The sequence below is a fragment of the Alligator mississippiensis genome, chromosome 2 (genome assembly GCF_030867095.1).
Source record: "Alligator mississippiensis isolate rAllMis1 chromosome 2, rAllMis1, whole genome shotgun sequence".
In the NCBI taxonomy this organism is placed as follows: Eukaryota; Metazoa; Chordata; order Crocodylia; family Alligatoridae; genus Alligator; species Alligator mississippiensis.
The window spans coordinates 245,186,477-245,206,478 of NC_081825.1; the positions used below are offsets into that span (position 1 = coordinate 245,186,477).

A 20,002-nucleotide genomic window follows, 5' to 3' on the forward strand; every position below is an offset into this window, starting at 1 on the left:
AGTCAAGTGACAAAGTATATGAAAGGAATACAAATTAATGTGCTTGAGGACTTAATCCAATCTCTATACTATTGAGACAGGATGAAATCCACATAAGAGGTAGATTAGGCCACCCATCTGCTGCAAGGTTTGTGTGCTACCTTCCAAAGCCTCTAGTTCCAGCCACTGTGAAACAGGATACTTGACTAGCTGGTCTACTTGGTTCATACACTATGGCAATATTTAGGTTTCTATGTAAAATGTTAAGATCTGACAGTAGTATTAAAAACACATGCACTGCCCCTCACGCACTTCTTTTACTATGATTTTTAATTTACAGTGACCCTACAGCAGATGTTAAAGTCTCAATCCTTCAAATGCAGTATTGAGGCCTTTGTGAACACAAACTTCTCAGATAATTTAGATGAATATTTCTGCTCTGGTTTCTTGGAATTTTGAATTTAGACAGAAGCAAGCATAATCCAACTGTTTTGAGGACTATGCTGCTAATAGACAACTTTTGAGATATTACCCGACTTGTCCCCAAAACATCCAAAAATCACGGCAAACTATAGACCTGTCTTGCCATCAATTCTCCTTTAAAAATAAATATTCAGTAATTACTGAATAACTCTCGTTCCCACCCCTTCAGAAACGTATCTCCAGGCCACTCACTCCTACTCTACGCCTGTTTTGGGGGGTTGATTTTTTTTAACCTTACTTTAATGTGGACACTACCTGAAACAGGGGCCTTGCATTTTGTGCCAGAAGCAGATTGCCACCTCAGCCTTTAATTAAATTATATTTGCCAGAGCTGGTGCAATCCAGAAAACTGCCAGACCTATAAATGAAATTATGTTAAATGGCCTGCATGCTTATGCAGTTTTATCACGTTCTGCAATAAATAACAGAGTAACAGAAGAGGTCTAAGAACTTCTTTAAACGAGTTATGTACTTGAAATACACAAATAATATGTCATTGGGCAGTGGTCACAATAAAGATTTCATTCCATCTTCTGGTAAGCAAAAGGAAAGGAGTTTAAAACTAACTCCCTATTTACCACACATACACACCAACACCTGCCAATGAGTTTATTTTACTAGCAACCTTTCCATTAGGGCTATGTACTGAAAAAAGCAAGTACACCCTATACATATTAATTTTCTTTAAGACCTGGTGCATGCTGTAATCTTAAAAAATGCTTCATTTTAGTTCCACTTAATGTTAGTAAGATTAGACATCAACCTCCACTCTTAAAAAGGAAGGCTGTTCATCAGAGGAACGTATTAGTGTATGGTGAACCTTGTAAATAAATTCCTTCTGCCAGTTTTTAGAACAATTCATAACTCTGTTCTCCAGAAGCAAGAGCACATGGGCATCATCAGCAAAGTAACTCTACAAGAATCAGACCAAATATCCCAAGGCCTACTAAGGTGATGGACTGAAGAAACCTAAGGAAAGAGAAACTCTGACAAGTGTGGAGGCAATACTAAAAAGGTAGTGTCCCCCAGACCTCCTGTATCTTTTCTTGAAACTTCTCACTAAGGCTCAGAAAAAAATACTAACAAGAACTGAAAGTAGGAAATAAGAAGGTACCAAAAAAGTTAAGCTATGATTGACTTATGGCAGAAAGAAGAAACAATAATCAATCAGAGAACCCAGTTTCCTGATGCTGATATGACAGCTGAAGTCAAATGTTATTAAGAAAAACAACATAAATCAAAATTTTCTTGGTCAGTATGGACAATTTATACCACATCTTTCAGTGGACTGGCAAAGATGATCATCTCAGCAAATGGACTAAAAATAAATATATATTTGTTCACCATTAAGCAACTGAAAGATAAGAGGCTAAGTAAAATGCATTTCTTGTTTTTCTATAATTTTTTTAGGCTAGAATTAGCTAACCTCAGTTTAAAAAATTTCTCTCACATCAACAGTAAACAAAAACTAAGGTAGATAGATGCCTTCTATTATAGAATTATAGTACAGTACAGAAGCGTTATTATCTCTATTTTGCAGAAGACCCTATCTTAATGTCTGCTTTACTTATTTTTTACTTGTTTGTGTGGCTCATTTTTAACAATTTCTTTGGCAACCAGTTTTAGATTCATATTGCTCTTGGACAACATACAGTATCTCTAATATTTATAGAGAAATGTTCATCTCAACATCACTTTTTGTCAAGAAGAACTACTACACGATCCAACTCTCTTACCTAGGTGTGACACTCGACTGTACCTAAACCTTTCATAATCATCTTCGAAAAATAGCTGCAAAGATTAAGCTGGATGGACATTGTGCGAAAACTTGCTGGAATGAGTTGGGGTGCCACTGCAGAAGTACTCCACACCTCTGCTATGGCACTGGTCTTCTCAATGGCCAAGTACTGTGCACCTGTCTGGACTGCTTGCACTCATACCAAATGTGTGGCTGTCCAGTTCAATTATGCAATGCGTGCCATCACCAGAACCCTGAAATCTATACCAACTCAATGGTTACTGGTGCTGGCTAATACTGCTCCTCCATACATCTGCCATGATGAAGCTGCATGCAGAGGTCATCCACATGAATAATAACCCAGACCTCCCCATCCATAGAGATTTGAAGAACCTCCCAGCTCAGTGCTTGGTCTTCCAGAAACCTTTGTGGACAAATGTACAAGCCCTGGTAGGACACGACAGTGCAGCAGTTTGGGTGAAAGCATGGAATAAAACCACCATTTGAAATAAACATCTAATTTCCAACCCAACAATAAAGACTCCTGGTTTTGACCTTCTGCAAAAAACATGGAAGGCTCTAAATTAGATCTGAATGGGGCGTGGCCACTGTGGTCACCTGATGCACAAATGCTGTATTAGAAGTTCTGCAAAATGTGACTGTGGTGATCCTGATCAAACTATGAACCACATAACACTCTGCCCTCTACACAAATTTGATGGTGACACTGAAGAAATACAATCCCTCTCAAGAGCATTAGACTAGTTAACTAACCTTAAACAGGACTTATAATTGCTGCTCCAAGCCAGCCATACAAAAGGATAGAGAAATTCATTTTGCTTAAACATAGAATTAAGCTTGCTTGAATATTCACTTGTCAAAAAAAGATCTGACCCAAACTTAAAATCCTGGATGTGGTGACTGAGTATCAACTCTTAAGCTGAAGACAAAGCTGAAGACAAACCAGCTTCTATTTGCCTCCAAAATCCAAAAATGGCATTTACAAGGTTATTGGACATGTGAGAGATTTCAGAAATTTTTTGCTGAGCGTGGAGCCAGAGAAGGACTAGATTAGAAGAGTGCTTAGGGAGTGGAAGTAATTCACTTTAATTAAGCTGCTAAAAATATATCTATATGACGCCTCTCACAACCCTGGCTCATCCACCACCTAAAAAATAAGGCACATCCAGTTGGCTATAAAGACTTGCAGCTATGCAGATGACTCAGAAGCATCCAGAAGAGGATGCTCCCTTCATCCCCTTTAAGGCTCACAGTCTCTCTTGAGACAATATTTCCAAATATAATAAAGAGTTACTCTAGTCAAACCACTCTGCTTAACTGCTGGTCTCTGATGTACAAAAAGACAGCAAGTGGATGGAGCTTATTTTGTCATTGGTTGGGAGGACATACTCTAAATAGTACTTATAAGGACTGTGGTAGAAGGCTTATTTTGAACATCAGCTATAGTGATGGTAACCTGAAACAAATGTGGAGGATGGAATTTTCAGAAACGCTCAGATTGATACTTGCAACAAACAGAACCCAAACAATTTCTATGACTCCAAACCTAGAACATGGGTCTTGCCTTTTTGGCTTTTACCACTTTTCAATCAAACTGAAAAGGCAAAACTGAAAAATTTCCTAAAGTGCATGCAAAACATTTTCTTGTTATTCTTTTACCTTTTATTTTCCCCCTATGGTTGATATCTTTTATGAATGCCTTGCTCAGGATATTAAAAGGAAAAGCTTGCGGAAGAGGTCATTTAATACATACTTTGCCTCCACTGTGGAAGCTTCTGCATTTGATAACTAAAGCTAAGATACCCACCAAAGAAATTCTGTTCAGTGTCAAAAGGGTCTAGAGTTGTCCCACAGGAAGCAGTTTCCTGAATGCCAGAAAGGTGCTAGATTTGGAAATTTCTTCAAAGCTGGAAGTCCACATGGACGCAAAACAGTTGCTCAAGCCCTTGCCAAATTGGTGGCCCATTGATAGAAAGATTTTCTATAACCATCTTAGCAATGTGTTGATTTCCTGCCTGAGTTTGCCCTCCTTGCATGGCTGTGCTTCAGAAGATGGAAGAGGCTAATTAATTAAGTAGCAGTCACCAGCAGCAAACAGGCCATATTGAAGTCAGTTATTTAAAAATAATCAATTTAAAATATGATTTTAAATTAGCAAGCAGGAAACAAGTCATTTTAATTGTGTCTTGCATTTTTACTTCTTATTTTCCTGAAGAAAGATTGCTCTCATTGGTTGGTAACCATTAAAACATGCTAATTTGTAACTGTATATAATCTTGAGAAAAATTGGGGGGGGGGGGGGGTTGTTTTTTAGTAATCAAAAGGATACACCGTGTTTGTTAAAGTTTGCCATCTTATAAAAATGTGACATTAGTTTCCACAAACAACATGACACAACAAATTATGGAGCGGATTCAGGAACTTAACCAAGTGACTTCTGCCTTGGAAGGGCAACGCAAACTTTTCCTTTCTGTGCACTTGGAAAGATGAGCAGAACACCATTTGCCATCTCACTGATAAGACTCTCCTGCTGGAACAGAGGAGGGAAAATGGGGATGGTATGTGCACAAGGATCTTATCCTTATTACAAGTGTCTTGCCACAAAACCAGAAGATCACTACCCACATCCCTGACTCAGAAGCAGGCTGAAACTTGTAACTGCTTTTCCATATGTTCATCTCCCATACTGGGATCACGTTTAGGGCTGCAAAGGCAGAAGAGAGGGAAGCCAAAAAATGAAGAGAACAAGAAACTTTGCTCCTAAAGGCAGCTAAAAGGGCAACACAGATCCAGGCAAATTACTTCCTAATCACACCAGAAATTCAATGTTTTGTTTTAGTTTAGAAAAATAATTTGAGAGGATCTTTTAGCTCTGCAGTAGAAAGGTCTGTTCACACTCCAGCAATTATAAAGGAAAACCTGAACTAGATAGCAAGATTCTCCTTAAGCCTGCTTTTGACAGGTGTAAATTCTGCTCCTATAATGGAAAGCAAACTGTACGCTCTGGACCAAAATTCAAGGAAGAAGCTAGATTTCTCGGTCTGGACCATATTCCTGATGTGCCAGATTGACAGGATTTTTTTTCTTCCTAGTATAACAATACACATCGTATACCTCCTGATTGTGTTCATTAGACCAGCCAAAAAACTGGGGAAAAAAAAAAAGTCAGTGTCTTTACTACTACCAAAACCCTATAAAATATTCTATGTAACAAGGAAAGATGCTTTGTAAATACTTCAGCATAGCAGTCACCAAGTTAAAATATCTGTAACAGGGGAAGTACCTGAGATGTATGGAAACACTTATTATGATAGTATATATTATATACTATTATAATAATATAACACTATAATATATAATTATATATATTACAATTATATATATATTTTTATATATATTATGTTATATATTATATTATAATATTTATAATATAAATATATTCTATATTTATATTAAATATAAATATATTATAATATTTATAATATAAAATTATTATATATTATATTTATATATAACTATTATATATAACACTATAATAGTGGCCAAAAAACTTAGAATTTCTGGCATTCAAATATTAAGCTTAAAAAAGAAAGGGGTAGAGAAAAAAGATTAAGGAATGCAGAGGGAAAAAAGTGTAAAGGGCTGCCAACATGGGAAAGTTGACTAATATAGCTATTCTAGAATAGCACTGTACGGATATTCTTGCTCCAGAATATAGTGTACAGGGGCAATTATTTTGGAAAAGCTGTAACACTTTATACTAACTCCTTATTTAATATTAGAATAACTTGACACAGGTTAGGTCTATACATGCTAATTGAAGTCTTGCCTGTAAAAACTTCAGGATTATCACCTTTTTTCACAGCAGCTAATGTGGATACATTCCATCTTGATGGTTCAGAAAAAAATGCAAAAGAAAGAAGGGGATGAAAACTCTATATTTTAAACTAAAGGAATTTAGTAAGAAGTGCCTGAGGAAAGAAAATAAAAAGGGGTGGGGGGGCGAGAACATCCACAACATGCAGGTTTGGTGTTGTTGTTTTTAAATCAAATACAAATCCACCAACAAAAATACTTGCTCCGATATTTCCTCTCCTATTGGTGCTCCCATAGTTTATTTTCTTTACAGAGAACAGGAAAAATAAATATTTAAACAATGTGATGCAGTAACTGGACTCTAGCTTTTTCTGGTAGCTTTCAAACAGAAAACTATGACCAAAGCAATGATGAAACATCCAGACCAAACACAAGAGGGAGATTTCACATATTTCAGTATTTCTGCCATTTAAACTAGTGTTTAGTTAATACATAACATTTTTGTAGCCTCAGTTTTACTGCCCCAGGCAAATGCTTAACTTAACCAATTTCTGCAAATCCTCCATTACCTAACATGGTGTTGTTAACATGCAAAATTCTTTTCCATCACCATAGCAACACTGCATGTACATTTTAAGGTGCGTGGGGGCTCTTGAGGAGGATGTTTCAAGTTAATGATAGCCAAGACAATATATTTGCTTTAAAGCAGCATTATTCAGCATGAGTACAGGAAATATATTAAAACATATTACAACTTAACCCTAAAATGTTTGCAGCATGTGTTATTTACCTGTTAGAAATATGAAGTTTCCTAGCGGGTGGAGGAAGTAGAAGGGAAAGTAAAATTTAATTTAGCCCACACATTATAGAACAAACTATTTGGATATTTTTATGTACCAAGGACCTGTTTTTTCGACTAACATGCATCTGCAGTTCCCATCAAATGTTATGGGATCTGGGGGTGCGAAAAACATCTATAAAAATATTACAATATGCTTTCACTGATAACCATGAAGGAGGAAGGGAGAGAGAAAATCCCTACTGATTGACTGAGATGATGACCCCCCGATGCTTTCATCAAGGTTAAAAAAAAAAAAAAGTTACAGGCACTTCATATATCTAAAAAAAGTGTTTTAAAAGTGTGACACTTTTTTGCAGGTCACCCAACAAGCAAAACTAGTAGCAGCACAGAAAATTCTGGCTGTAATCTTTGTCTATAAATTAAGTTTATGCATATGAAATATACTAATCTGGGCAGCTGGCATGTCAGGCATGCACTCTTAATTAGAGACAGACCAATAAAACTTAAGTGACACTCCCCAGATTGTCCATTACTGTATTAAGAAAACCATTAAAAAATTACTTCAGCCTATTAGCAGAAAAATGTACTTTTCCCTCCATGGAAAAGAAAAAAAAAAGAGAATGGGTGAATGAAAATGTGGACAGCTTCCAAACTGGCATGTAGAAATTCAATTTGCAGATAAAGTTTAAAATATCTTTTTAAGCACAAAGCCAAACAGAAGGTTTTTAGGAAGTAATACAAAACAATCCTGTAGAATTTGGGTATTGTATGAAACTGCCCCATAATAAAATCACTAATATCTTAAAAATAAACAATAAACAAAAAATTGTAGATGAAGCTAACTATTACAGCAAAATTTGTTGGATACCAGAGTTGTTAAAAGAATATTAATGTTGCAAGTAAAGCATGCCAGTAAAGCTCTCTGATGTCTGCATCATCAGAATTAAGACACTACACTTATTTCCTTTATTTCTGCCCCTTTGCACGTAAGTGTTAAGATACAGTCTTGAATTTCATATGCACATACTGTTTTTTCTACAGGACCCTTGCCATATTTTGTGTACAGAATGGAACAAGGTCTAATGTTTCAATAAGAAAAATAATATTTCCTTGCATCTAAAGTATAATAGTAGAACACAGGGGATCTGGATTCCATTTCTGGCTCTGCCACACTCTCAGAATGTATCTCCTTTAGGCAAATGTACTACAACTGCCTAAGCTATCTACATTCTGGAATTTTCAAACTTTTAGTACAGTAGTTGATTTTGCAATAATGTCCTTTTGGCACACACACATGCCAGCTGAACAAGAGAGCACCATTTTTATATGGAGTTTCCTAGGGTTTAATAGAAGCAGACCGAAAACTCAAAGAATTCCTTCATGTGAAGTCATTAATACAGACCTCCAGGATTTGAGCTGTAAGAGTAATTGATAACAGCAGTATACAGCTCCCCTCTGTACACCAGAATATGATACATGGCCTATTTTGCCAGGGATGCATTTAATAGACACAAGAGGAATACAGGGAATTGGCAATCTTAGGACTTGGGTCTAGAGGGGTATATAGCCCAGGAAATAAAAGACAGCATTAGCTAAACACAGTTTGAGCACTGTGTTTTAAAACAGCAGCGTAGCTACAAACTCAATTACCCCTCTCAAGATGGCTTGGCTTCAATTTCTTTAGGCCACTCCATAAAGGAAGCAAGAAAAAGTCCGTCATAGAAGGCCAGCATAAATAGCCTAACTCTGTTCCCTTCTGTCAATCACAGTCTCCATTGACAGGGTTTACTAAGAGCATTACTGAGCATGTCAAATGCAGGCAAAGCAAGAGCATGGACCACTTCAGCAGTTTCAGACTGCAAAAAACCCTCCCCTGCAGTCTAGAACAGCCTCCATGCCCCCTACCTCCACTGCCCTTACTAGAACCTTGGTCTACCCATATGTCACAGAAGTGGAACAAACCACTCCTAAAGCTATTCAAGATTATGACATGTCACCAAAACACTAGAGTACTATTTCAGAATAACAAGTCACATGTAGCAAAACCTATCACTGGTTACAGTTTTCTGATTCTATTTTATCCATTTAAAATGGAAAGTCAGTTTTAAAAATTTATATTTACAGTATTAAAATATTTAAACTATTATATTTAACATAGTGAAAAATCTAGGTTTTAAAAAAAGGGTGTTAAAAAAAACAAACACATTGCTGTGCTTCTTGTTTATTCTTTACACGTATTTTGGATTTTTAGCAGCTAGGCCAGTCAGTGTCAGTGTCTCAGGCATTCAGTGTCAAATACCAAAAGGGATGTTTAAGACTATTTTTCAGCAGAGTTTAAAGATGGACAAAAGTTTTTCCTTAGTTTTCTGACAAGTTGGTTCTTAGGAAATTTAATTCTAGGGCCAAAGAAAAAAGAATTATAGTATTCCAACAAATATTTTATAGACCAAACATTTGGCTTTTCAAAATAAGCATAGCAATTCGTTACAAACCCACCCTCCTCCAAAAAGTCCTACTTGCTGGTAATAGCATTGATTTCTCAAGATAATAGCAACTTCATAGCAAAAAGCCTTTCATCTTTATCTTGGTCTAAAACAGCTGAGATAGCAAATTTGGATCCTATTTGTAGAATTACTGTGTCACATACCCTGAGAGCAGAGGCAGATCCAGATGGGGTACGGTAACACAATCATACACACCCTTTCAGACCATACCACAGAAGCATCAACTCTCCTCCCATTTTCCCTCTACCCTGCCTACTGCTGTGCTGTCCCTGCTGCCCTGGGGGAAGTGAAAGCTCCAGGGTCACTCCTACCCCACTGTAGCCAAGTTGCACGGGCAGCTGGGCTCAGCCCAGTATAACACCTGTTGGTAGGTTCCTCCTCCCTCCCTGATCCGCCCAGGTATTTCCTCCCAGCCCAAGAGTAGGTTCAAGGAGAGGGAATTTGCCCACCACTACTGCTGTCCCTGGCAGATACAGGGCAGGAGCAGCTACAGAGTTCTCCTCACCTGCAGGGCAATTGGAAACAGTAGAGATGGGGATAGCATAAGGATGTGAATGGGACAGCAAAGAAGGAGAGGTGTGACTGAGAATGAAGGGGAAGGAAGGGGATGCCAAGAGTTGGGAGAAAGGAAATTCTCTGTCGATTCAGACTTTAAAAAAAAAAGTTTCTAGGTGCCGCACCTTCAGCATGGCTTGTCCATGCCTGTGAGAAGGAGAGGGGGAGCTGGGCGGGGAAGCGTCATCATCCCTGCAGCACCAATTGTTGCTTCCACACCTCCATTTACAAAATCCTGGATCCACCCAATCCTGGGACCATAATATTCCATGACTCGTATTTTTCACTTTACTTAAAACTCCATATTTAGGATGGGATGTAGAGAACTAGTTATGTTTCTACGGTATAATTTAACTGGTCACATTATTCAGTGAGTGTCACAAGACAGTGCACTCTTACATAAAAGATATAAACTAAAACAGGGATTTTTCCTTTCAAGTTAACATGAAGATCATGGGAAAAATATCATTTCAGTTTAATAACTACATAGTTTAATTACATTTTAAAGTGTATCCTCAAAAATAAGTATATTTCAAATAAACATCTGTGACATAAAATGTGCATTGTCAATGCTAGGATGGAGGACATATTTAAAAGATCTGTTTCTTTTGGTCTGTTTATTTTTCAAGGAATTAGATCCCAGCCTTTTCTGTGTTTAAATACCTTTTCTTCATGTTTACCATAAATGTATTTGATCCATTTTTAATGAATCACTGGTAGCATTATGACCAGTGGCATAGCAAGGCTTAGTGTCTGCATGATCTTTTCTAATCTTTCATGAGTAACAACCTATAAATCCAGCAGTTGTGATCTATTGTGCTAGGAATGATGTACATGTTTCTGTTCACCTTATCTGAAGAGAAGATTTGTGGAATTTTATTCAAGACTGCAAAACCTCTCACTCCTGAAGTAGAGGGTTATTTTGTTTGGTTTTTTTAAATAGTGAACTTCAGTGTTCACAATGCTTAAGTGCAGGTGGACCTATTTTAAAATAGTTAGACGAATTTGGGGTTAATTCTAGACTGGCCAAACTCAAGAGAAACAAATAATAAACAAGGTATCTTCAAAGTCTTTGTTTTATAGGCTATAAACTGAAATCATGAACCAAAGCAACATGAATATTACAAGAGTAAGTCAGAACAAGTTTTTCTTTGAAATAGTACCCTTATCTAGGGGCTGATCTTTATTAGACACTTGGTAAGGAAGTAGCATATCCATGTGTCCATAATGACTTATGTTAATAAATGCCACGATGTTGGCAAGCAGGTTTTAGTTACCAATTGCTTTCCCAAAGTCTAGGATTAGAAAAGGCCACATCTCTCTATACAATAATGAATACAAATGAAAACAATCCATCACTTTGCCATACTATTCTTAAATCAGGATTCTAGCTTTGGATCCATTTCCCAGAGCACTGTCCTAACAGTTGAAAGAATTTGGACATCACAGTAAACATATTAAATTGAGGTCTTCATTAATATGCAACTATGTTTGAAAAAAATGGGATAATGGATAATATGAAGCATTAACACCTTTTATATAAATCAGTGTTAGGTTCTCATCTGCAATATCATGTGCCCCATCTCAAAGGACAGAGCATACTAGTGCCTCATCTCAAAGGATACACCTTAAAACTAGAGGGGGATTTCAGAGAACACAGACGCATACAACTTATCAAGAGACTGAAAAGACAGAAGAAAAAAGAGAGTGATAAACTAGAGGAGACGCAATAGATATAGGGAGATGAGGATTTTCTGTTTTCTATATTCTATAACACCAAAACATGCGAACATTCATGTGGGAAATTCAATACCAATGAAAGGAATTCATTTTTTCAGTGCAGCATGTGCTTAGACGATAGGACTCCCTGCCACAGGACTGCAAGGCAAAGGACACAAGCGACTTCTAGCTTAACCCCTCTAAACTACTTGAAAGAGGATGAAGCCTGTTAGGTTAATTGTTCCAGAGGTGTCTAAAGTAGTGTTCTTACTTCAAAAACAAATTATTTCTGATACTGTCCACTGTCAGAGACTGACTACTAGACTACAAAGACCTTGGGCTTGAACTAATATGGTAATAGTAATGTTTCACATTTCCTGAAATGCACTATGAGTTCCTTAATATTCTTAACTGAAGAGGAATATGGAAAATGCATTCATGTATCTAAGCTAATATGAAACTCTGCATTAAGTTGCATACGCTCTAGTACGTATTAACTCCAAAAAAAAAAAAAAAAAAGAAAAGAAAAAAGCATCTATTCTTCTAGAAAATAAGATGATTTATGTCCCCTTTTGAATTCCATTTCTAGACTCTGAAAGTTATTTGTCATCATTTTCAAAGTTCATTTTTCACGGTCCCATTCTTTGGAGCCCGACAATTTGCTTACAGTGACTTTAAAATCCCCATAATAAATCTCCTCACAGTCTTCAATTCCAAACTAGCAAAATAAGATTGCCTACTTTCTACAATGAGTTAACCCCCCCATCCTGCCTTTACAAGCAATATTTATATACAAATCCATAGCAAAAGTATGAATTTATAATTTTTTATCATTTCAAATTTAAAAAAAAACAAACTCCACCTATTAGAACACTGCATTTAAAGGCTTGAGTAAAGAGATACCTCTTCATGTATTTGTACCCTTCACTACTGAAAAACCAGCCCACATGCATCTTTACAAGTATGATTTGGTTACCTAGGAAAAAGAATTGATGGGAGTACTTCATCTTAAGGCTTTGGACCAGCCGTCACTAACCATGAGCTCAGTTTTAAACACAAAAATATTCCCTCTGGGCAGGATCAAGGCCAACATATATATATATATGCGCACTGTTGTCCCCACTATCCACATTTAAAAATATACTTATTTTCTGCCAACCCCTCAAATAATACCACTTGCTCGAGTTTTGCTATGACCTCCCAGAATACACTTGTCTGATTTCACAATGATAAAGAAATGCCTGCTAAATCTGACCCAATCTTGACCTCTCAATTTATTATGCAACTTGTAGGCTTAGTCTTCCCAAGTGGAACATAAGGCCAAGAAAATGATACAAAAAAAAATAAATCAATAAAATGGAAAATAACTTTCTAAGACTACAAAACAAACAATGCACCAGAAAGAAGCAAGTCACAAAATGACAATTGTTTAATGAAATTAGTTAATTTTAAGAGGTACATCATCAGTTTGCTTTTTTTTTTTAAACTGGAAAAGGGAGAGAAGTTGCACACATAGCACATATACCCTAAACTATTAAGAGTGAGAGAATTTCAGAAGCTAGATTTGCTTTCTTTGTTCTGCTTTTTTGTTGGTTTTTTTTTTTAAATACCATTAAAGGTTGTCCCAGGTGCTGAAATGCATTAAAAATTTAAATACTACATAAATATGTTGAAGATAAATATGTTGGTTTCATTTGAAGATCAGGATCTTGTGTGCTAAAGCACCTCTTTTAATATTTTGGTTAGAAATATAAGATACTATTTAAACAGAACTTCTGTAATATTTTCAAAGCTCAGTGGAAACATTTTGGGGTTTTGTATAGCTTTACTTAATATTTAAAAAAAAGCTAGTCCAGTTAGGGATGATGGATGTGACCTAAATCTGTTCTAAACGAGTATTCTGTGAAAATAGTATTCAGATGCAATAGTATTCAGATCTGCTGAGCTATGACAGGAGAGTATCATACAAAGACAAAGCTGTCTACCTGGTGGCCTTCAGGACACGTTCGGCCCTTGAGGAGTTAACATGCAGGCTTTGCTCCCTCCCTCTGTTTTCCTGTTTCTTCCACCAATCTCCAGGTTCCTCCTCCTCCTCCAGCTTCTACTGCCTACCCCTGGAAGCAGAGCAGCATGGACCATGGGACAGAAGAAGCCAATGAGTGAGGGGCTGAGGAGCCCCCCATGTAGCAAGAAAACACCAGTGAGGTGGGGCAGGAGAAGTGTGTGTCTATGTGCGAGTGTGTGTGTGTGGGGGGGTCATCTGTGGCATGGCATATGACTTGGGGGCCTGCAGCCACTCAGAAAATGGACTGCCCCGATTGCAGATTACTGCTATTCACATGTTCTTCAGATAGTAACTACAAATAATACCTCCATCACAAAAAATTGATAGAATCCCAAAATCCCAAGGAAAATGTGACAACAGTTCATACACACACACCCCTCCAACAATTTGCATAGCCTGAATCTGAAAGCCAACAATATGAGAAAATGGTTTCCACAACTGAATTTAAGAGTATGGAGAGACTTCGCAGAACCAGGTAAAATTTCTCCTTTGGTTGGCAATTTAAAAAAAGGACAATATTTTAGTTTTATTTTCGACTCATTGCAAAATGAGTTTAATCACATCCTCCTAATCTAGCAGTCATCTACTCATATGTTTAACGTACATATAATATACATATGACACCCTACATTAATAGTAGGTTTCTTCTACTTAAGAGGGCACTCAGCACTAGAACAACGGTAGCATTCCTGGTCAGGAGTAAAAGTACACCAAGAAGCCAGAAGTCAGCAGGTACATTATGCATAGTTCAAATTAGCAATGCTAACTCGATTCTCTGAGCAGTGATATACAGTGATGGAAGAGAAAAAAAAATGACATGCCTGACCAAAAAAAAAATCTGTCTGCAGGCAGCAGAATTTTGCCAGGCTATTTTTCATATGCTCACCACAGACTAAAACAGATGCAGCATAATTTTATCTAGCTTTTAAAGTGAATGCTTACACACCTTTCAGTGTGACCTGGACAGCCAGGATGCACTATTCTTAAAGGAGGTCAAATTCTAAGCAAACATTTAACTTAACCTTTTAGTCTTTCTGCATGAATGGAAGTTTGCAAACACAGACTAATGATCAAGCCCAGTTCTTACTTGCTATCCTACAACAAATTATCTTTGCCTGTGCCAGTAACTTACACAAAGATAAATTTGTAAAACAGATTTAAGGCACAAATAGCTTATGTAGATTTATGAACAGTTAACTGAATACAGTGAACTTAAAGATTGGTATGTTACTTGAAAATTATTTAGTCTCCCTGCCAGTTTCTGCAGCTTTATAATCAGATTCCACTCCCACACTTTCTAAAACTGTTTCCTCAGGCCTATTCCTAAGTGAGAGACCCATACAAAATTAGAAAACAGTGAAATTGACTTAGCACAAAATAAAGTCAAAACACCAAAGCACCAAACCAGGAAATACTGCATAAGTATATTCTCATTTTCCAGTTATAGTAATCTTGGGATGTAAGTGAAATAAATGAAAACAAACAAACAAACAAACATTGGTCATGTTTAAGTTGAAATTTATATTAGCCATCCGTTTATATATTACAGAAAATAAAGAATTGACCCTGGCTATAATGATTGGAAACAAGTTTTCACTTTTGTATATAATTTTCACTGATTCAACCAGTCTATTTACGAATGCTGAACATAACATGTAAAGATGACCACATATCGGGCAATTCATATGGTTCGGGGAATCATATTCATTCTAGTTCCCGGTTTAGTCAAAAAGTATTCTTTCAGAATAAAATAAAAAATAAGAGCAATTTCCAGTACTGTGATAGGTGTTGTAATTCTTTTTTTCTTTTCCTTTAAAAAAAATAAAAATAAAGTAAGGTTCTCACCTACTCAGCTGATATTTAAAAAAAGTCTTTTCAGCAAGGCCAATACTAATCGAGTAAACAGTAAAAGTACCAATACATAAAGTGCTATAAAAAAGGTTAAAGAAAAGAAAAAAGAAAATCAGGAAAAATATTCCCTCTTCATCGATTCAGTTGCAAGAATCTTAAGTATTACTTGTGACTATAAAATAAAATGATATTTGCAAACCAAATAACATCCGATTAAACTTAATCAAGTCACAGTTCCATGTTACAGAAGTCAATTGCAGCCTCCAATGTCATTACTGTCAGAAGAACTAATTAATTTTTAGTGCCATGGGACTCATCAAGAATAGTTAATGCTTGGTACTGAAACAAGGCCACATTGTTGAATTGAGTCTCCAGTATTTAATTTACATTCACTACTTTTTTTTTTTTTTTTTTTTTTTTTTTAAGAGAAACTAGGCTAGAAGATATTTTCCTAACATGCCCTGCCAGCTTCCATTTCAAGAAACGGGAGAAAGAAGGAGTTATTTCCTGACAAAAGCGGTCATGTAACAATACGGTGCGTACTGAGAAAACAAACAGCCGAGCCCCAGGCCCCGCGTGCGGCCTCGCCTCCCCCCGCGCACTGCCCCGGGCCCCGCGCTGTCCCCCCGCGCCGCCAGCCTTCTCGGTGCACACTCACTGCACTGCGCTGTGAATGGGCAGCCAGGTATTTTATGAATGGAGCGGATCACGTGCTCCCAGCACTTCCCCGAGCTGATATTTCCCACATAACTGTGTCAACAAGCGGTGCACAGCATTTTTTGTTCTTTTCTTTTTCCTTTTTTTTTTTTTTTTTTTGACACAAAGCAATCAATCAATCAACCCCAACCCCCGCGCCCCCTGCTCCCGCGGCGCGCTTCGTGCGCCAAAGGCTCGACCCGAGTTGCGCGGCGGGTCTTGTTTTAGGGCAACAGCGGTGATGGCTTAATTTTTTTTTATGAATGGAGATTGTGGTATGCAAATGAGAATGATTCACAAAAAAGAAAATATGGCGCCGGCTTCTGCCTCTCGCTGCGAGCGACCCGCACGGCTCACCTCCCTCCTCCCGCCCGCTTCGAGCCTCGCGGCCCCGAGCTGGGCCCGGTCCGCCCCGGCTCCCCCCGTGTCGGAAATCATGACACGAACGAAGCGTTTCTGTTCCCAGCCCTGCCTCGGGGCACGAAGGCCGCAGCGAGAGGCCGGTAAGCAAGCGACAAAGCTCCCCCCCCCCCCCCCCCCAGCGAAACCAACGCCGAGCCCGCTGCTGCGCTCGCCATTGCGAATCAGACTGGGGCGGGCGGCGTTTCCGTCCGGAAGCGGCCTCCGCGCTCTGACAAGCCCCATCATTCATAAATAAGTTGCTGCAAATGCCTGAATCGCAGATCGCTATTCCGGGAGACCGAGAGCGAGGAAAGAGAGAATGGAGACGGGAGAGAGCGCGGGACAGCTGCGGCGCCGCCTCCGCACCTCGACCCTGCAACTCTTCCCATCGGAAACAGGAGATCGACCCTCGCGGTGTGCGTGTGTCACACGCTGTGTGCATGCATGATACATATATACACACACGTGTATGTGACATACATATACACACATCACATGCGTGTATATGTATATGTGCGTGCACCTCACGTATATCTACATCAGTGTGCATAAGATGTGTGTGTATATGTACATACATACACATACGTGTACATGACAGCGATGTCTTATTCGTATATTCATACATATGTACATACACACACATGGCTCTCACGCACACCGTTGCCTAGGGGCAGGTCATTTCTCTCCCTCTCTTCAAGCCCAGGAGGGAAAGCAGCTGGTCTCCCAAGCCGAGGCTCATTTCTGTGCAACACCCCCCCTCCCAGCCCCCTTCCAACCGAGTCGATCACATGAAAAACATTTCAGATCCCCCCTCCCCTACTCTTCCCAAAGCGAAGGCCCATCAGCTCGTTTTAAAAAAAAAAAAGCTAGGCTTCAGGGGGAGATTTATACTGTATTTACATTGCCTGACTCATCCAATTAAAATTCAGGAGCAGTTTCCTGCAGGATGAAGCTCCCACACACTAGTTTCCATGTGAAGCAGCGCGAAGGGATGAGAGCGGATCCTGGGGGCATGCGGGAGGGGAGGGGAGGGGAGGGGAGGGGGCTGGGCTGCAGGATCGGTGCTTGGACGAACAGAGTCAACCCCGCTCCCACCCCCAGCGCCGCCGCTGCCCGGGCGCTGCTGGAGCCCGAGCCCCCGCCCGGCCCGGCCTGGCCCAGCCCCGGGATAGCCCCGCACGTCCGAGCGCGCCGGGCACCCGCCGGAGGCGCAGGGAAGGGCAGAGAAGGGAAGAGAAGGGCAGGGGGTATCGCTTACTCGTGGTTAGAGTTGGCCGTCTCTTCGCTCATTTTTTTCCTCACCGCGATCCGAGCCGGAGCTGGAGCAGCAGCAGCGACGCAGGCAGGGCGCAGCAGGACCTCCCCAGAAACCCCACCATCGTCCCCCCCCACATCTGCCGGCCGCGGGCGAGCGGCGCGGGGCTGAGGCGGAGCTCTCCTCGCCCTGCCCCGCGGGCAGCCCCGGCTCCCGGCCGCTTCAGCGGGGCCCGGCGGGGCGGCCCCCGGCTCCCGCCTGCGAAGGGCTCCACGGCTCCGCCGTCCTACCGCAGCCGCAGCTCATCGCCCGCCGCCGCCTTCAGCCCCTTCCCCGGGCGGCCGCGGCGGCGGCACCAGCGCAAATTCCTGCAGACGGCGGCGCGGGGCGGGCGGACGGACGAGCAGCGCCTCCTCCTCCTCCTCCCCACGGGAAGCGGCGGCGGAGAGGGGAGGAAGCGGCGGGAGGGGAGGCGCTGAGCGCGGCCAGGGGACGGGACAGGACGGGGCCGAGCCGAGCCGGGGCAGGAGGCGGCTGCGTCACGGGGGGGCGCACAGCAGCCCCAGAGACCGCGACCAAGTTGAGCGCCTGCGGCCCCACCCGCTCCGCGCCGCGCCGCGCCGCTCCTCCTCGCAGGAAAACTGAGCGGAAGCGTTGCCTTCACGCTCCTTCCGCCGCCGCAGCCCGATCCAAAATAACCACTGGGGGGAGGAAAAATAATCCCTCGGACACTGCGTCCGCCGCTCACGGGCTCGGAGCCAGCGGGGGCTCCTCAGAGTAGTTCCTCCCCCGCCGCCGGCCGCACGTAGCTGCAGAGCCGGGCCCACGCGCGCTCCGCCACAGGCGCGGAGGGATCTAGGAGGCGCTGCAAACCCCCCCCCCACCCGTGTGTGTGTGTGTGTGTGTGTGTGTGTGTGTGTGTGTGCGTGTGCGCGCGCGCGCGCGGTGCCTCCCCTGGCTTCTGCCTGGGGGGTGGGAAGCTCGAGGGGGAGCTCGCCGACGTGCAGCCTCGACCTCGGGGCTGGCGGCGGAGCCTGCGCGTGGCCTCTCGCACCTCGAGCAAGTGCCCCTTGCCCCAGGGCCCCCGCGAGTCTCTCAACGCCTTTGAAAAGAGATTCATGTACTTCTTCCCAAAACACTAGGGCTCCCCCCACCCCCAACATGGCTCCAGTTTCTCAGCAATGTCTTCTAAGGGACTGATGTCCAGGGCCAGCCTCGGGAGACTCTGGTCCTACTGGAAGTCTCAACTCCTCTTTGCTGCTTGTTGATTGCACATTTTAGGAGCAATGACCCTCTTCCCCCCACAAGGGAAAAAGCTGGAAAGAGGGAGCTGCCCTGCTTGCCCTTAATCCTGCCAGTTTGAAGGCTTGTAGACACGCTGAAAAGCACATTCCTGCCTCTGCCCTTTCAGTGTTGAAGAGGGTTCCCTTTGTAATGAGGGTCTTAACTGTGCCAATCTATAAGCAGATAAAAAGTTGGGGGGGGGGGGGGGATACTGTCTGGGCCTGCCTCTCTTCACCCATGATGACATGGAAGCACTTGCAGTTCCACATATGCAGAGATCAATAAGGCAGGAGCTACCTAGCCCTAATCCCTTTCAGGAGCTGGTATGGTGAACATGCTTCTATAGAGAGGTTCAAGAATCATGAAGCAGACATATATATATATAACATACATATGACACCCTACATTAATAATAGGTTTCTTCTACTTTTAAGGGCACCCAGCACTGGAACAATGGTAGCATTCCTGGTCAGGAGTAAAAGTGCACTGAGACGTGTCCAGAGGTCAGCAGGTACATTATGCATAGTTCAAATTAGCACTGCTAACTCGATTCCATGAGCAAAGTGACACGCAGCCATGAAAAAGAAAAGAAAAAAAAATGACATGCCTGACCAAAAGATACCTGTCTGCAGGAAGCAGAATTTTGCCAGGGTGTTTTTCACATGCTCACCATAAGGTAAAAGAAATGCAGCATCATTTTATCTTTCTTTATAGATATATAAAAGAAATCTGTGTCTGCTTTATGAGTCTTGAACCTCTCTATAGAGACGTTCTTGAATCTCTGTCTCTTTCTCTATATATATGTATTGTGTCCTATTCTCCATCTTTTGAT

The 20,002-nt window shown here is 41.0% G+C and overlaps 1 protein-coding gene across 1 annotated transcript in view; it reads right to left on the minus strand.

Moving 5' to 3' along the window:
• Positions 1 to 18,686, minus strand: part of SPRED1 (sprouty related EVH1 domain containing 1) — a 98,796-nt gene extending 80,110 nt beyond the window's left edge. The window contains exon 1 of the mRNA XM_014595453.3: positions 17,890 to 18,686. Within this exon, the coding sequence (XP_014450939.1) occupies positions 17,890 to 17,921 (32 nt within the window). The 5' untranslated portion in view covers positions 17,922 to 18,686. The remainder of the gene's footprint in view (positions 1 to 17,889) is intronic.
• Positions 18,687 to 20,002: the final 1,316 nt, after the last annotated feature.